The sequence below is a fragment of the Chiloscyllium plagiosum genome, unplaced genomic scaffold (genome assembly GCF_037043375.1).
Source record: "Chiloscyllium plagiosum isolate Xiang-an unplaced genomic scaffold, Cpla_swu_hap1 HiC_scaffold_14, whole genome shotgun sequence".
Classification (NCBI taxonomy): domain Eukaryota; kingdom Metazoa; phylum Chordata; class Chondrichthyes; order Orectolobiformes; family Hemiscylliidae; genus Chiloscyllium; species Chiloscyllium plagiosum.
This window is the reverse complement of record NW_028270152.1, coordinates 5,860,420-5,879,435: the sequence shown is the minus strand read 5'-3', so window position 1 is coordinate 5,879,435 and position 19,016 is coordinate 5,860,420. Positions and strand designations below refer to the sequence as shown.

The 19,016-nt window shown below is 50.0% G+C and overlaps 1 protein-coding gene across 1 annotated transcript in view; it reads left to right on the top strand.

Annotated features, from left to right (window-relative positions):
- LOC122558792 (carbohydrate sulfotransferase 11-like) overlaps positions 1–19,016 on the top strand; it is a 61,608-nt gene that overhangs the window by 8,903 nt on the left and 33,689 nt on the right. Inside the window, exon 2 of the mRNA XM_043707571.2 lies at positions 14,454–14,533. Coding sequence (XP_043563506.1) covers positions 14,454–14,533 — 80 coding nt within the window. The remainder of the gene's footprint in view (positions 1–14,453; positions 14,534–19,016) is intronic.

The following is a 19,016-nucleotide window of genomic DNA, read 5'->3' as shown; positions in this document are numbered from 1 at the left end:
GAAACTCTGGGGGATTAGTGCATATTGCTACTGTATCCTTTACTGTTCATCTTTGACTGAAGTTGTCTCTTCTGTGATCAATGCAGGAAATATCAAACACTACCAGAGGAAGGGGTGGAGGCTGGTACGATTCCAGCATTTAAAAGGCATCTGGAAGGGGATATGAATAGGAAGGGTTTAGAGGGATATGGGCCAAGTGCTGGCAAATGGGACTAGATTAGGTTAGGATATCTGGTTAGACTGAGGGGTCTGTTTCCATGCTGCACATCTCTGTAACTTTGAGTCCAGTTCAGGAATGAACTTTCTCCCCAGATGCTGTCAGACCTGCAGAGTTTCTCCATCACTTGCTCTGCGTTTGTTTCAGATTTTCAGCATCTGCAGTGTTTTGCTCGTATTATTTTGGGAGATGTTGGTGCTGGGGAAAAAGTACTTGATGTCCTTTGCAAATATTCCCCGCACAGTTAATGCAATAGGGATGTAGGAATTACAGTGGGAAACACTGACCACCATAAAGGATCATAGATCAAGGAACTTGGGGATTAGTGCAGGACACTGACCTGGAGGCAGAAAATCCAACATAATCCCAGAGAATGACAGATTGGATCTCGAAGGGCTGAATGGCCTCCATTTATTGGCAAACATGAAGATTGATAAGTCCCCAGTGCCAGACCAGATTTATCCCAGGTTGCTCCCAGAAGCGAGAAAGAGGTTGCTAAGCCACTGGTGAAGACCTTTGCTTTCTCACTCTCCACAGGAGTCGTACCGGAGGATTGGAAGGAGGCGAATGTTGTTCCTCTTTTCAAGAAGAGAAATAGGGAAAACCCTGGCAATTACAGACCAGTCAGTCCTCATCTGTGGTCAGCAAAGCTTTGGAAAGAATTCTGAGGGATAGGATCAATGACGATTTGGCAAAGCATAGCGTGATTAAAGGCAATCAACATGGCTTTGAGAGGGGCAGGTCATGCCTCACAAATCTTATTGAGTTCTTCAAGGAGGTGACAAGACAGGTCGACCAAGGTCAAGCAGTGGATGTGGTGTATATGGACTTCAGCAAGGCATTTGATAAGGTTCGCCATGGTAGGCTCATTCATAAAGTCAGAAAGTATGGGATACAGGGAGATTTGGCTGTCTGGATTCAGAATTGGTTAGCTGACAGAAGGCAGAGAGTGGTTGTAGATGGAAATTATTCTGCCTGGAGGTCAGTGTTGGGTGGCGTCCCACAGGGTTCTGTTCTTGGGCCTCTGTGCTTTATAGTTTTTATAAGTGACTTGGACAAGGAGGTTGAGGAGTGGGTTAGTAAATTTGCAGATGACACAAAGGTTGGAGGTGTCGTTGATAATATCGAGGGCTATTGCAGGCTGCAGCGTGACATAGACAGGATGTAGAGCTGGGCTGAGAAATGGCAGATGGAGTTCAACCTGGATAAATGCGAAGTGATGCATTTTGGAAAGTCAAACTCGAATGCTGAATATAGGATTAAAGACAGGATTCTTGGCAGTGTGGAGAAACAGAGGGACCTGGGTGTGCAAGTACATAAATCCCTCAAAGTTGCCACCCAAGTGGATAGGCTTGTTAAGAAAGCATGTGGTGTTTTGGTTTTCATTAACAGCGGGATTGAGTTTAAGAGCCGCGAGGTTTTGCTGCAGCTTTACAAGTCCCTGGTGAGTCCACACTTGGAATATTGTGTCCAGTTCTGGTTCCCCTACTATAGGAAAGACAGAGGGGCTTTGGAGAGAGTGCAAAGAAGGTTTACTAGGATGCTGCCTGCACTGGAGGGCTTGCCTTATGAAGAGAAGTTGACTAAGCATGGACTTTTCTCTCTGGAGAGAAGGAGGAAGAGAGATGACCTGATCGAGGTATACAAGGTAATGAGAGGAATGGATAGAGTCAATAGCCAGAGACCTTTCCCCAGGGCAGGATTGACTGGCACAAAGGGTCATAGTTTTAAGATATTAGGGGAAATGTATAGAGGAGACGTCAGATGTAGGTTCTTTACGCAGAGAGTGGTGAATGCATGGAATGTGTTGCCAGCGGTGGTGGTGGAAGCAGAGTCATTAGGGACATTTAAGCGACTGCTGGACTGGCACATGGAGAGCAGCGAGTTGAGGGTTGTGTAGGTTAAGTTATTATATTTTACATTAGGATTAAACCTCGGCACAACATCGTGGGCCAAAGGGCCTGTTCTGTGCTGTACTTTTCTATGTTCTATGTATTGCTGATGCTCTGAAGCATATCATGAATGATCATAAAGCTGTTAGTGGGATCTTGCTATGCAAAGCTCACCTGGCATGTTGCCTGCATTACAGCAGTGCTGGGGATTGAAGCACTTCATTAGCTGTAAAACACTGTCATGTCCTGAGGATGTGAACGGTGCTAAGGCAATGCAAGTCTTTCTTGTTTCTGACTCCTGACTCTGAACTTGGTGAATCACTGGCTGAGTTTTGAACGTTGGATATTTCTGTGTTCCGTCAATGGAAGTGAATGTAATCGGTGCTGATGAGTGTAGTCCCCCCCCCCCCCAATGTGACTGTACGCAATCTGCTGTCTCCTGCTCCAAACACAATGGGACCTTCTGGGTTTGCCTGTGTTGTGTAGGTCATGGCCAACTGTGTTGTGTCAATGAACCTTACATTTAAAATAAATAGGCAAGATAATTGATTTCATTTTTATTCTTTCTCAACAAAAAATCTTCATTTTATCCTTGCCAGCAATATTTGGAACTCGGTCTAGATTCAGATTTCTATGGGGTGGCCTTCCATGAAGAAAGATAACGTCTCTTTGCGATTGGTTCCTGACATTTCACCTTTTAACGTCCTTCGTTCTTTCAGCCAGAGCCGTGACCTATATCCAGCTGCAGCCTCCACCTCCACCTCCACCCCTATCACCCCCCCCCCCCCAAACACACACACACACACACACACGCGCACACACACGCTCTCACTGGGGTATAGTCACACACACACACACACACACTGACTCTCACTAGAGCTGAAAAATGTGTTGCTGGAAAAGCGCAGCAGGTCAGGCAGCATCCAGGGAACAGGAGAATCGACGTTTCGGGCATGAGCCCTTCTTCAGGAATGAGGAAAGTGTGTCCAGCAGGCTAAGATAAAAGGTAGGGAGGAGGGACTTGGGGGAGGGGCATTGGAAATGCGATAGGTGGAAGGAGGTCAAGATGAGGGTGATAGGCTGGAGTGGGGGTGGAGAGGTCGGGAAGCAGATTGCAGGTCAAGAAGGTAGTGCTGAGTCCGAGGGTTGGGGGGGAGGTGTGGGCGCAAGTTTTGCATTTCTTGTGGTTGCAGGGGAAGGTGCCGGGAGTGGAGGTTGGGTTGGTGGGGGGTGTGGACCTGACGAGGGAGTCGCAGAGGGAGTGGTCTTTTCAGAACACTGATAGGGGAGGGGAGGGAAATATATCCCTGGTGGTGGGGTCTGTTTGGAGGTGGCGGAAATGATGGAGGATGATACGATGTATATGGAGGTTGGTGGGGTGGTAGGTGAGGACTAGTGGGGTTCTGTCCTGGTGGCGGTTGGAGGGGCGGGACTCAAGGGCGGAGGAGCGGGAAGTGGAAGAGATGCGGTGGAGGTCATCGTCGACCACGTCGGGGGGGAAATTGCGGTCCTTGAAGAAGGAGGCCATCTGGGTTGTACGGTTTTGGAACTGGTCCTCCTGGGAGCAGATGCGGCGGAGTCGAAGGAATTGGGAGAATGGGATGGCGTTTTTACAGGGGGCAGGATGGGAGGAGGTGTAGTCCAGGTAGCTGTGGGAGTCGGTCGTTTATAGTAAATGTCCGTGTCGATTCGGTCGCCCGAGATAGAAATGGAAAGGTCTAGGAAGGGGAGGGAGGAGACTGAGACGGTCCAGGTAATTTTGAGGTCGGGCTGGAAGGTGTTGGTAAAGTGGATGAACTGTTCAACCTCCTCGTGGGAGCACGAGGCGGCGCCGATACAGTCATCGATGTAGCGGAGGAAAAGGTGGGGGGTGGTGCCAGTGTAGCTGCGGAAGATGGACTGTTCCACATATCCTACGAAGAGGCAGGCATAGCTGGGGCCCATGCGGGTGCCCATGGCTACTCCCTTGGTTTGGAGGAAGTGGGAGGATTGGAAAGAGAAGTTGTTCAGGGTGAGGACCAGTTCAGTCAGTCGAAGGAGGGTGTCAGTCGAAGGGTTCTGGTTGGTACGGCGGGAAAGGAAGAAGCGGAGGGCTTTGAGTCCTTCGTGATGGAGGTGTACAGGGACTGGATGTCCATGGTGAAGATAAGGTGTTGGGGACCGGGGAAGCGAAAATCATGGAGGAGGCGGAGGGCGTGGGTGGGGCACTGGGGCATGGTCCCCAACACACACTGACTCTCGCTAGGGTACAGTCTCTCACATACACCCTCACTGGGATACAGTCTCTCTCTCTCTCTCTCTCTCTCTCTCTCTCTCTCTCTCTCTCTCTCTCTCTCTCTCTCTCTCTCTCCCCCTCACACACACACAGACCCTCGCTAGGGTACAGTCCCACACACACACACTCTCTCACTGGGGTACAGTCCCACACACTGACTTTCACTAGGGTACAGATCCACACACACTGACTCTCACTGGGGTATGGTCCCACTCTCTCTCTCTCTCTCACTGACTCTCATTGGTGTACAGTCTCACACACACAGACTCTCACTGGGGCATGGTCCCCAACACACATTCTCAGTAGGGTACAGTCCCACACACACACACACATACACTGACTGACTCTCACTGTGGTACAGTCCCACTCACACTGACACTCACTAGAGTACAGTCTCTCAGTCTCACTCACACACACACTCTCTCTCACTGGGGTACAGTCCCACACACACACACACACTGACTCTCACTGGGGTACAGTCCCACACAGACAGACAGACACAAACACACACACACACTCTCTCACTGGGGTACAGTCCCACACACACACTGGCTCTCACTGGGGCATTAGGATCTTGTTTGAGGTAGTGTCCTCCAGTTGCTGGATTTGGTTAGAGTTTCTGCTGCACTCTGAGCTCCCATTGTGTAGGCGATGGCTAAACCCCAGCTCTCTCTGCGCTCTGTTCCGTGTGGAATATTCCACCCTACTGTTTGCCAAAATCTTGGGGATGGAGGGGGGAGCTGCTTTGATCAATATCTGTTCCTTAGCCACCATCGCTGAAACACGTGGTCCTGATTTATTAGTGGGATCTTGCTGTGTACAAATTGGCTGCCACTTTCCTCGAAGAGGGTCCACCCTGTAAGAAGTCCTTCTGTGGGTGTAACACGCGTTCAGATGTCCTGAGGTGCTGAAAGGGACGATAGATATAAACATTTTGTCCTTGTCTGCTTCCTGAGTGATTGTTTCTTTTGGTGATTGCGAGTGGGGTTGACACGGTAACGAACTGGGGCTGTGAAATTCTGCACCAAACTGTCACATTCAAACACGACCTCTCAGAAAAGTGTCTCGGCCGTTCCGGAATGTTTCAGTGCAAACTTTGCAAGAGGCTGAAATGAAAGTTGTCCTTTTGAAGCTTGTGGAAGTACCTGCTGACAGGCTGGTGGGAGATCCCATTAAAGGGCAGAGCTGCAGATCTTCCTGCACTGTACAGACTCTGCTAGGCTCTCCTTTTCATGGGGGTTTGGGTTTGTCGGGCACTGATCCCCGTTTGTAAAATTCTTAATTCCCAGGTCCTTCACTGTGTGATTGAGTTGGGGCTTTGTCTCATTGGGAGGACCAGGAATCCTGTTCCAGCAGGGATTACTGACCGCACAAAGGGGAAAATATTCCAAGGAGATATTGTTGGGATTGGATGAAGTAATGCATTCCCAGGCTGGCCAGTATTTATCCCCCATCGCTCATTGCCCCTTGAGAAGGTCAGAGGTCACACGACACCAGGTTAGAGTCCAACAGGTTTATTTGGAAGCACTAGCTTTCAAAGTGTGGTTTCAAATAAACCTGTTGGACTCTAACCTGGTGTCGTGTGACCTCTGACCTCGTCCACCCCAGTCCAACACCAGCACCTCCACGGACATCGCCCCTTGAGAAGGTGGGGGGGGGGGGGGAGCTGCCTCCTTGACCCGCTGCAGTCCATGTGCTGTGGGTAGACCCACAATGCCCTTAGGGAGGGAATCCCAGGATTCTGACCCAGCGACAGTGAAGGAACGGTGATGTGTTTCTGAGTAACGAAACTGCGACAGTCTCATAACTACGAGAAAGTGAGGAGTGCAGATGCTGGAGTCTTGTATCTACTTCTCTTTATTCTGAAAGCTCCTCGGGTGGGTTAGGTTGTGGAATCTGACTGAGTGGGGACGGTGCATTAGTGGCGAGCTGTCAGTATTGGTTTGTTCATGACTGGGAGTATTCAACCTGGCACCAGGCTCTCCTTTCCTCATCCTGGATGTCTCTGCATTGGTGAGGTGGGCAGACAGATAGCAGATGCAGTTCAACGTGGGGAAGTGTGAGGGGACGCATCTTGCCAGGAGGAATATGGACAGACTGTATATAATGAAGAGTGCTGTCTTTATCAGGGTGGAGGGCAGAGGGACCTGGGATATATGTGCACAAATTAATAAAGCTAGCAGGATGGGTAAAGAAAATAGTTAATAATAAATACTGTAGGGTTTATTGTCACATGTACTGAGATACAGTGAAAATTAGTGTGTTGCGTGCAATCCAGACAAATCATACCTTACATAAATACATCAGGGTAACAGCACATAGTGTTACAGCCTCTATGGAGAAGGTGCAGAGAAAGATCAACTCTAATACATGAGAGGTCTGTTCATAAGTCTGACAACAGCAGTGAAGGAGCTGTTCTTGAATCGATTGATATGTGTTTTCTAACTTTTGTACCTTCTGCTTGATGGATGAGAGTATACCCGGGCTGGGAGAGGTCTGCGATGGTGATGGCTGCTTTCCCCAGGTAGTGGGAAGTCTAAGATGGCGTCAGTGGATGGGAGGCTGGTTGGTGTGATGGACTGGGCTGTGTTCACAACTCTCTGTAGTTTCTTACAGTCCCGGGCAGAGCAGTTGCCAAACCTGCATCTGGATAGGATGCTTTCTGTAGTGCATCGATAACAATTGGTGAGAGTCCTTGTGTGCATGCTGAATTCCTTTAGCCTCCTGAGGAAGTAGAGGTGTTGTTGTACTGCCGAGTTGATGTGAATGCACCAGGACAGATTGTTGGTGATGGTCACTCCCAGGAACCTGATGCTGTTCACCCTCTTCCCCCTCAGCCCCGTCGATACAGATAGGGCGTGGCCTCCTCTCTGCTTCCTGAAGACAATGACCAGCTCCTTTGGTTCACTGACACTGGGGGAGAGATTGGTGTCTTTACACCCACCACCAAGCACCCGATCTCCTTCCTGTACTCCGTCTCATCATTGTCTGAGATCTGACCCACTACCGCGGTGTCATCAGCCAATCTGTGAATGGGGTTGGGGTGGGATTTGGCCCCACACACACACACAGCCTGAGAGTATAAGGGGTGTGGTGAGGGGCTGAGGACACAGCCATGGGGGACCCCGGTGTTGAGGGTTATGGTGGAGGAGGGGTTATCGTCCATCCTTCTGATTGCAGTCCGTAGGTCAGCAAGTCAAGGATTGCATGTGTGTGAGAGTGTGTGTGTGTGTGTGTGAGAGTGTTGTGGGGGGGGGGGGGGAAGAAGCAGAGTTCTGTGTCTCGGAGTTTGGAAATGAGTTTTGTTGAGATTATGGTGCTGAAGGCAACACTAAAGTCAATAATCCGGAGCCTGATGTAGGTATTCCTTGTTTCCGAATGTTCCAGGGATGAGTGTGGGGCTAGGGAAATGTGTCTGCTGTGGACCTGTTGCAACAGTAGGGGAATTGTAGTGTGTCCAAGCCGTCTGGGAGTTATAAAAGAATCGAGGTGAAAGAGGGCACAAATTGGAAGTGTTGGGGGAAGGGCTTTTCCCACACAGTGAGTGGTTCGGGGAGGGAATGGGCTGGAGGCAGGGTCAACCACAGCTTGCAGGAGGGAATTGGATTGTTTCCTGGAAAGGAAGATGACTTGGGGATACAGGGAGATGGCAGTAGATAAGAGCTAGTATGGCCATGAGGAGCTGAATGGTCTCATGCTTTGCAGCAGTCCAGATAGCTCTCCCCATTCTGGCTGAATATTAGAGGCACATCGACCGAAGGTGGTCATCAGTGACTACTCCTAAAGAGCATCATGAAGTTACTGGGTGGGGATTAAATGGGTGGAATCAGTGTTGGGCTGGGGGACCCTCTGACAGTGCAGCACTCTGTCAGTACTGCACCGGAGAACTCGGCTGCACGCTGCAGAGAATTCACTGGAATGTTTTCCCTCTCATTGTTGGGGCAGGAGGGGGAGGTGTTGCTGGAAAGCGGCGGTGGGAATTGAAAGAATTTGCAGATCCTGACTGGAATGATTTAGACGGCTCCAATTCCCTGTGCTGGCTTCAGTTCTGAGCTTGACAAGTGAGCTCCCCACATGGTCCCTGGGGCTGGAAGGAAACCTCCCCTCAGTGAGGAGCTGTTCTGCAGATTGACAGCAGCCAGGGGGAGAGAATACACTTACAATTCAGAACAAGAACCACTCAACATTTGTACAGCCAATTTACCATATTTTCCCTAATGGACACACATATATATATAGACACACACAGACACACACACACCCCATACACACAGACACACGCACACCCCTCCCACACACAGACAGACACAGACACAGACACACACACAACCCCCATATACACACGCAGTCTCTCTCTCTCTCTGACTCTCTCTCTCTCTGACTCTCTCTCTCTCTGACTCTCTCTCTCTCTGACTCTCTCTCTGACTCTCTCTCTGACTCTCTCTCTCTCTGACTCTCTCTCTCTCTCTGACTCTCTCTCTCTCTGACTCTCTCTCTCTCTGACTCTCTCTCTCTGACTCTCTCTCTCTGACTCTCTCTCTCTGACTCTCTCTCTCTCTCTGACTCTCTCTCTCTCTCTCTCTGACTCTCTCTCTCTCTCTCTTCCTCTGACACTCTCTCTCTCTCTCTGACACTCTCTCTCTCTCTCTGACTCTCTCTCTCTGACTCTCTCTCTCTCTCTGACTCTCTCTCTCTCTGACTCTCTCTCTGACTCTCTCTCTCTGACTCTCTCTCTCTTGACTCTCTCTCTCTCTCTGACTCTCTCTCTCTCTGACTCTCTCTCTCTCTCTCTGACTCTCTCTCTCTCTCTCTCTCTCTGACACTCTCTCTCTCTCTCTGACACTCTCTCTCTCTCTCTGACACTCTCTCTCTCTGACTCTCTCTCTCTGACTCTCTCTCTCTGACTCTCTCTCTCTGACTCTCTCTCTCTGACTCTCTCTCTCTGACTCTCTCTCTCTGACTCTCTCTCTCTGACTCTCTCTCTCTGACTCTCTCTCTCTGACTCTCTCTCTCTGACTCTCTCTCTCTGACTCTCTCTCTCTGACTCTCTCTCTCTGACTCTCTCTCTCTGACTCTCTCTCTCTGACTCTCTCTCTCTGACTCTCTCTCTCTCTCTCTCTGACTCTCTCTCTCTCTCTGACTCTCTCTCTCTCTGACTCTCTCTCTCTCTCTCTGACTCTCTCTCTCTCTCTCTCTCTCTCTGACACTCTCTCTCTCTCTCTGACACTCTCTCTCTCTCTCTGACACTCTCTCTCTGACTCTCTCTCTCTGACTCTCTCTCTCTGACTCTCTCTCTCTGACTCTCTCTCTCTGACTCTCTCTCTCTGACTCTCTCTCTCTCTGACTCTCTCTCTGACTCTCTCTCTCTGACTCTCTCTCTCTGACTCTCTCTCTCTGACTCTCTCTCTCTGACTCTCTCTCTCTCTCTCTCTCTCTCTGACTCTCTCCTCTCTCTCTCTGACACTCTCTCTCTCCTCTCTCTCTGACACTCTCTCTCTCTCTCTCTCTCTGACACTCTCTCTCTCTCTCTCTCTCTGACACTCTCTCTCTCTCTCTCTCTCTCTCTGACTCACTCTCTCTCTCTCTCTGACACTCTCTCTCTCTCTCTCTGACTCTCTCTCTCTGACTCTCTCTCTCTCTCTGACTCTCTCTCTCTCTGACTCTCTCTCTCTCTCTGACTCTCTCTCTCTCTCTGACTCTCTCTCTCTCTCTGACTCTCTCTCTCTCTGACTCTCTCTCTCACACACACACACACCGCGGTATGTCTTTCTTCAGTCTGGGTCTTTTAACCTTTAACCTTTTATCAACCTACCCTTTGTGATTTTCCCATTAAGAGATCTTCTATCCCCCCCTCCCCCACTGAACCAAGCCAATCATTAACCCTTTACTATCCCTCCTCCTGGACTAACTTTCTCCATTTTAATCTTTGTCATTGAGAACCCCAACAATGTCAATATGAGAGGCTTCTAAATTCAACTCTGAACACCTTATTTAAATCTCCCTTTAAATTCACCGAAGACCCTCAGACAGCACTTCCCAAACCACTTCCATCTAGAAGGACAAGGGCAGCAGATACATGGGAACACCACCCCCTGCGAGTAGTTCTCCGAGCCCCTCACCATCCTGACTTGGAAATATATCACCGCTCCTTCAGTGTCACTGGGTCAGAATCCTGGAATTCCCTCCCTCAGGGCATCGTGGGTCCACCCACAGCACATGGACTGCAGCGGGTCAAGAAGGCAGCTCACCCCCACCTTCTCAAGGGGCAACTAGGGACGGGCGGTAAATCTAGGCCCCGTGTCACATGAGTGAATTTTTAAAAATTCTGTCTCGGCTCTGAGAAGAACAATCCCAGTTCCTCCAGTGTCTCCACGTTCACTGAAGTCTATCATTGCTGGTTTTGTGTTGACATTGTTCTGGGTTTGGTGCTGAGCCTGTTTACTCCTGGTGCTCACTGTGGTTGCTTGGTCAAGTCTGGTTGTGGACATTGAATAGTAAACGATTGTTGAAGCTACAGGAAGCAGAGTAGGCACGTTGTGAATGAATTTCTGTCTGTCTTGCTCACTGTCTCACTCTCACTCACACTCAGTCTCTTACCATCGCTCACTCATGCTCTCTCACTCTCGCCCATTTACCTGCATTCACACAGCCCCCACCTCTCTCTCAAACATTCACATGGATGACTGCTGATAGGGGTGTGTGTGTACACGTGTGTACCACCCTACCCCTCCACGTGCACACATACACATCATGAGCTACAATACCCGGTGCAATCTGGTAAACTTCCTCCTCGCCCTGTCCAAGGCCGTGAGAACTGTCTGGACATTCTAATGCCAGTATTGGAAACAGTTCCCTCGCTGAAACACAATTGTGGTTCATGGTAAGCTCCCAAAACTATACTCTGCACCTATCCCCTTCCTTCATAAACAGAGGAGCAATGTAAGTATCCGTGCTAGAGATTGGTTTACCTGCATGGTGTGAGAAATACTTTTCTCCTGGAAATAGTGCCTGTGGTTAGAGGAGACTGGCCTCTGAGTCCAGGCTCCCACCCCATGCAGTGGATGCTTGGGGAACTCGGTGTGTCTTTGTGATTTTTAGCTGGTGTCTGTGAAATACTGTGATGTTGGAATGGACCCTGCTGTGTCTCACTCTCACTCGTACCCAATAAAAATGGCATGGTTGGTACTCCAGATCCATCTGCCCCATTGGCTCCTTCTCTTTGTTTTTTTGATTAGAATGTGTCCTCTGTAGCCCTCCCGCTGAAATAGACCATCTCAGGCTTTAGTGCTGAGGCTGGGAACGTCACAGAATGAGGCTATTTGGCCCATTGTGCCATGCTGGTATTTTGAAAACGTCCCGTTGCTTTCCGTAGTGACATAGTTAACACACCCGGTTTATTTTCCAAGTTTTGCATTTTGTCACCGTGTACTTCTGTAGTAACAATCACACCCAATCAATCACTCAGCCGAGGCTAAAAGCTCCGATTGTAAAACCGTGACTTTTGGAATCGGATTAATAACTTGTTTATAGACCATCCACACAGTTTAAATAAAGAGGGTGCAATTCACTTTATACACTCTGGAACCAGCTCCAGTCTGTGCAAATGAGGCCAGGCTAAGCGGTTTTGCGTCGAGAGTGTGATGCTGGAAAAGCACAGCGGGTCAGGCAGCATCTGAGGAACAGGACAATCCTGATGAAGTCCTTGTGCCCGATTTTCCTTCTCCTCGGATGCTGCCTGACCTGCTGTGCTTTTCCAGCACCACTCTAATTTTGACTCTAATCTCCAGCATCTGCAGTCCTCACTTTCTCCTTAGAGATTTTGCCTCTGAAATAACTCCCCAGAGGTCAGTATCCAGTCACCAGGTCCCCCCTTTATTAACACAGGGAGAGTCCCTGACACTGACCCAGCTCCCTCAGAGCCAGCTCTCAGAGTGAGCAGAACCTCTGACATGCCTGATCTTATCTGTCAGCCAGGACTCCCTGATTGGGGCTGTTAATCTGGTGCAATCAGGGAACTCTTGCTCTATAAGAACATCAGGAGCAGGAGTAGGCCATCCTGCCCGTCGAGTCTGCCCCACCATTCAATGAGATCATGGCTGGTCTTTTCATGGACTCTGCTCCACTTACCCCCCCATCTCACCGTAACCATTAATTCCTTTACTGTTCAAAAATCTATCTTTGCCTTAAAAACATTCGCCTGCTTCACTGGGCAGGGAATTCCACAGATTCACAACCCTCTGGGTGAAGGAGATCCCCCTCAGCTCAGTCCGAATCCTGCTCCCCGTTATTCTGAGGCTAACCCCCCTCGTTCTACTCCCACCTGCCAGTGGAAGACACCTCCCTGCTCCTATATTATCTATCCCTTTCAGAATGGTACATTAGGTTCACCTCATTAGAATCACTAACGCCAGGGTTTGGGTTCCTAACGCAGGCAGCCTTGTCTGATGTCCTGAAAGACTGTCCAAGTCCCGCTTGCTGGGGTTTATAGATGAGCACCTTGTCAGGGGGGTGTTCTGTGTTGTCATTCTCAGTAACATAGATAGATAGCCTTGGTATGTGTGCGCCAAGGCACAGACACCTTCTGGTCTAACCGGAAGAGTGTATGAGATGTGGCTCATTGTGCTTCCCATGACCATAGGCTCACTGCCTTTATTCCTGATGAAGGGCTTTTGCCCGAAACGTCGATTTTGCTGCTCTTTGGATGCTGCCTGAATTGCTGTGCTCTTCCAACATCACTAATCCAGAATCTGGTTTCCAGCATCTGCAGTCTTTGTTTTTACCCCACCGACTGCTGTCCATCCCCCGCTCTTTTACTCCCCCAAGCCCTTAGAGCATCACCACCGCTGGCGGTGCCTCGCAGGATTAACCCTTTCAGACCCACATACAGTGGGATTGGGTATAATTGTCAGCTGGACTGGAGGTTGTCAGGAGTCTAACCGGTGGAGTGCCTGTTGAATGGAGAAGCTCTTTACAATCTGTATTAATAATTTGATCAAAGCATTGGGAATGCTGCTGGTTGGTATGGACACTGTGGGGAGAAGGCAGGTATAGACAGTGGGCAGGGGTGGGGGGGGGGGGGGGGGCAGGAATTTGGCCGATGAAGCGGACAGGAAAGGAGGTCACCGAGTGCTGAAGGGCAGAGGGATCAGGCTGGTCTTGTACATGAATCCTGAGAAGTTAGTTGGCAGGTCCCTGCAGGAGGCTAATGGAATGTGGGTGTTTGTTGCTGAGGGAATGAAATAATAAAGTCTGGATGTTGATCTTACTTGTACTGGGCGTTAGTGAGACCACGTCTGGAGAACTGTGCAGAGTTTGGAGCGCTTGTTTAAGAATCCCATTGGAAGCAATTCAGAGAAAGCCCCTTCAATTGTGGACCTGCTGCTGGGAAACCAGCTTCCCATGGCTGGTTGTTTTTGACTGACACAGACTCAATGGGCCGAAAGGCCTTTTCCATGTGCAGTTTGACTGATTTCTGGGATGAAGAGGTTGATTTGAGGTGGGGGGGGGGGGGGGAGGGGGGAGGGGGGGGGGAAGGTGGGTCTATCCATTGGAGTGTAGAGGAATGAGATTCTGGATTGAGGGGGTGGGAGCTGGGTGGGTAGTTCCCTTTGGGGGAGAGACTGGAATGAGAGGGCACAGTTTAAATATAACAGGCCTCCCGTTGGAGATGGAGATGGGAAGGAATTGTTGCTCTCCAGGTTGGGAGTTTGTGGAACTCTCATTTCCAGAGTTCAGTGCGGAGGTTGCGAGATTGTTGATGAACATCGGGATTGGGCTGGAGAATCAAGTCGAGGCAAATCTGTTCAGCCGTGATGGGGCAGCATGTGTGAGAGGCCGAATGGCCTACACTGCACCTAAATTGTATGTTCAGCTTCTCTCTTTCTTCTTCATCTCTTTCTTCTTCATCTCTTCTTCATCTCTTTCTTCTGCCTCTCTCTCTGTCTCTCTCTCTCTCTCTCTCTCTTTCCTCGTTCTGACTGAGTTGGAGTGTTTTAGTTTCGGGGTAGAGAGGGTGATATCGCGGTACAGGCCTGGCACTCCTGTGAAGCTGATGTTTTATTTATTACAGTGACTGGTCGGCTGGTTCCGACAGGGGCTGGTGGAAAGGGCAAGGGAGCTGGAGTCCGTCAGCGCCACAATGCCGAGAAGGTAGGTCACCTGGGGGTTGGACCAACGGGGGGACCCTCTGTCTGTCTGCCTGCCTTTGTGAACCTGACCCCTCCCATATCTAGGTAGCGCTTCCTGCTCAGTGATTTGATACTGGGGAGACACTGACTGAGCACTGCCTCCTGATGGACAGCGGGAGTCAGTGACTTTCCTGGGACCAGGGAAAGCAGGGTCCCTGAGTCAATATTCCCACCTGATCTAGTTACTTTGGAACTCTGTGTTTTTTGGGAATGCTGCTGTGTGGGATTTGAATTTGAGGAGCTGCTTTTGTCTGGCGCCTAGGATGCTGGGCTGGGAGGAGGGGACTGTAAAAGTGGGGGATGGGAGCTGCATTAAGGAGGTGGGCAGGGGATTTTCAGGGAAATTCCAACAAGGACCGTTTTGTGGAGCTGCTGGTGGTTTGACAAAGGCCCAGTCAATCGTAGAATGCCTACAGTATAGCAGCAGGCCATTCGGTCCATCGAGTGTACACCAACCCTCCGAAGAGCATCCCACCCAGAACCACCTTGAGGGAGGGCCACAGGCAAACAGAAATCTCGAAATATTGACACTGGAGTCTAGGGTTAACAAATGCTGCCATTAAAGACCTCTCTAGGAAGGTACCTCTCAGATACTTGGCTCTCTGAAGTTTTGGCTTGAGTTGTCTTACCTGGGGCCGGAGAGCTGTCACTGGTCAGATTGGGGAAGGGGAGGGGATGCTGTCTGTGATGGGACATGGGCCCACCAGCAGCTGAAGATGAGGTTGCTGTGATTGGATGGTGAACCCTCTGAGCTCCCAAATTCCCCTTAAATATTTTGGTACAGCTCACACTAGCTTCTAAAGAGCAGTTGGTGAGGGCAATAAATACTGGCCCAGCCAGCGAAACCCATGCCCCCACCCTGTAAGAAGGAAAAGCTAATCCCCTCCTCCACCGTCTCTGGGAGCACGATTGACGCAGGTTTCCAGTTGGATTTATCGGTGATCATCTTGTATTGATACTTTCAACCATTGGACTCTTACCCTCTCTCCTCAGCGTCGGGTGGGAAGAAGCAGTCATTGACCATGAGGACATTGGAGCAGAATTAGGCCATTCAGCCCATCAAGTCTGCTCCACCATCCGATCATGGCTGATATGTTTCCTAACCCCAGTCTCCTGCCTTCTCCCTGTAACCTTTGATCTCCTTATCAATCAGGAACCTATCTCTGTCTTAAATACACTCAATGACCTGGCCTCCACAGCCCGCTGCGGCAATGAGTCCCACAGATTCCCCACCCTCTGGCTGAAGACATTCACCTTTGTTCTAAAGGGTTGGGTGAGGCTGTGCCCTTGGGTCCTAGTCTCTCCTCCTGGTGGGAAACATCTTCTCCACGTCCACTCTATCCAGCCCTCTCGGGATTCTGTAGGTTTTCAATCAGATTTCCCCCCCCCTCCTGTCCCGCCATCGAATACAGATCCAAAGTCCTCAGCTGCTCCTCAAAAGATAAGCCCTTCATCTCTGGGATCATCTTGTGAATCTCCTCTGGACCCCTCTCCAAGGCCAGCACATCCTTCCCTAAACACAGGGTCCAGAACTGCTCACAGTATTCCAAATGCAGTCTGACCAGAGCCTTACACAACCTCAGCTGTATATCCCTGCTCTTGTATTCTAGCCCTCTTGAAATGAATGCTGACATTGCATTTGTCTTCCTAACTGCCAACTGCATGTTAACCTGAAGAGAATCCGAGAGTTTAGGCTGTAGCCTTGGTAACTAAAACTGAGACTAACCGGAAACATGAAGGAGCAGTTTTGCTCTTCAAGAATCCCTTGTAGGAGATTCCGTGCAATGTTGGAATCTATCCCGGATCGCCTTGGGACTGTAATTGTATCTGCAGAGTCTATCTGTAATAACAGAAGTTTCATGAAATGATTCCGGACCAGCCTGCGGCTGTCGGGTCTCTGAGAGGTCAGCAGCTTTGTTTGAAGGGTCTTGCAAGGATTTTATTTCTTTTACAAACTCCGAGCGGGCTGTGTACAGGACGCCAAGTCTCGAGTCTTTCAACCTTCCCTGAATCCTGGGGGAGCAGGTTAAAATAAATATTGAGAAGCCAAGTGAGATATTGGCGTTGGTCTTAATGTTGTCTGTAGGCGTCTGGAATTATAAACAGGTTAGGCCCAGGGTACTGTTCTGTGAAGGTTTTGGATGGGCCTCACATCTTGGGGAGGTGGTATCAGCGCCTGTGGGATCCCAAGGGGCTACAGTGTAAAATCATGGGAAAGAATTGGGAAACTGAAACACTTACAGCCCTGGAGGCCATTCGGCCTGTTATGTCACTGCTGGTGGAAAGAGCTATCGAATGCAATCCTAGCCTCTCCTCTCGGCCCTCGCTCCAAAGTGAGCGATGCGTTAAGTATGTAGCAGGGATTTATTTTTAAACTGACTAGGCCTTTAACTCCCACCATCCCTTTTTGGGGGTGGGGGGTGGGGTGGGAAGAGAGAAGAAAACAACTCAATTTCTCGTCAATCCTTTTCGGAATTATCTTAAATCTTTAATAAAAACCAAAAGAACTATAGCAGATGCTATAAACCAGAGGCAAAAATAGGGGAACTTTCCCTCAACAACGTGGACAATGAAGACAGACAAAGATTTATAGCTACAAAACCAGAAGTTGGTGGAAAAGCTCAGCAGGTCTGGCAGCATCTGTGGAGAGAAGTCAGAGTTAACGTTTCGGGTCCAGTGACCATCAATGCTGAGGAAAGGTCACCAGACTTAAACATTAACTCTGATTTCTCTCCACAGATGTTGCCAGACCTGCTGAGCTTTTCCAGCAACTTCTGGTTTTGTAGCAATAAATCTTTGTCCGTCTTCATTGTCCACGTTGTTGAGGGAAATGAGTCTTTCCAGCCACTCTATCTCTGACCCTCTCTCAATTATTAATCATGCTTCAGCCTCTGTTCCAGAAGTAAAGGCTTATCTTGCTTAATCGCAAAACTTCTGCATTCCTGGCAATAGGTTTGTAAACCCCCCGAGTATTTCTGCAGTTCCATCACATCCTTCCTGTAATGTAGTGACTGGAATTGTACACTATACCCAAACAGGAGCCCAGCTGCTTTCTGTATTCCATTGTAGCATAACCTCCCTGCTGTTATATCCTGTGTCTTGGCCAATGAAGGGTGTTTCTCACCCACCGTATCTATCTGCCCCGCCACCTCCAGTGCTCTGTCTGGACACGTGCTGTAAAGAATTTTGAACCTTCTGTACTTAACCAGAATCCTCTGCCTCCCTTGCTGTTTCTCATTTTCCTCAAATTTATTACCTCACTTCTCTGGACTGAATTCCAATCACCAGTTTCCTGAGTTTTGAATGTAGAGAACATAGAACAATCCAGCGCAGAACAGGCCCTTCGGCCCTCAATGTTGTGCCGACCTGTGAACTATTCTCAGCTCGTCCCCCTACACTATTCCATCATCATCCATGTGCTTATCTAAGGACTGTTTAAATCTCCCTAATGTGGCTGAGTTAACTACATTACCAGGCAGGGCATTCCACCCCCTTACCACTCTCTGAGTAAAGAACCTGCCTCTGACATCTGTCTTAAATCTGTCACCCCTCAATTTGTAGCTATGTCCCCTCGTACAAGTTGACGTCATCATTCTAGGAAAAAGACCTTGATTTTGAGAGGATTTATGGAAAGGCTTCTTTCACCCAGAGGGTGGGTGAGGGTCTGGAATACACTGCCGGAGGTGGGGGGGGGGGGATGGTGGTTTGAGACAGATGCTGGAATCTGAAATAGACAGGCCGGAGGCTCGGGTAACACAGCACGGCAGGCAGCATCAGGAGGGAGGGGGACACAGCAAGGCAGGCAGTATCAGGAGGGAGGGGGGACACAGCAAGGCAGGCAGTATCAGGAGGGAGAGGGAACACAGCAAGGCAGGCAGCATCAGGAGGGAGGGGGACACAGCAAGGCAGGCAGTATCAGGAGGGAGGGGGGACACAGCAAGGCAGGCAGCATCAGGAGGGAGGGGGACACAGCAAGGCAGGCAGTATCAGGAGGGAGAGGGAACACAGCAAGGCAGGCAGCATCAGGAGGGAGGGGGACACAGCAAGGCAGGCAGTATCAGGAGGGAGGGGGGACACAGCAAGGCAGGCAGCATCAGGAGGGAGGGGAACACAGCAAGGCAGGCAGTATCAGGAGGGGTAGGGACACAGCAAGGCAGGCAGCATCAGGAGGGAGGGGGACACAGCAAGGCAGGCAGTATCAGGAGGGAGGGGGACACAGCAAGGCAGGCAGTATCAGGAGGGAGGGGAACACAGCAAGGCAGGCAGTATCAGGAGGGGTAGGGACACAGCAAGGCAGGCAGCATCAGGAGGGAGGGGGACACAGCAAGGCAGGCAGTATCAGGAGGGAGGGGGACACAGCAAGGCAGGCAGCGTCAGGAGGGAGGGGGACACAGCAAGGCAGGCAGCATCAGGAGGGAGAGGGACACAGCAAGGCAGACAGTATC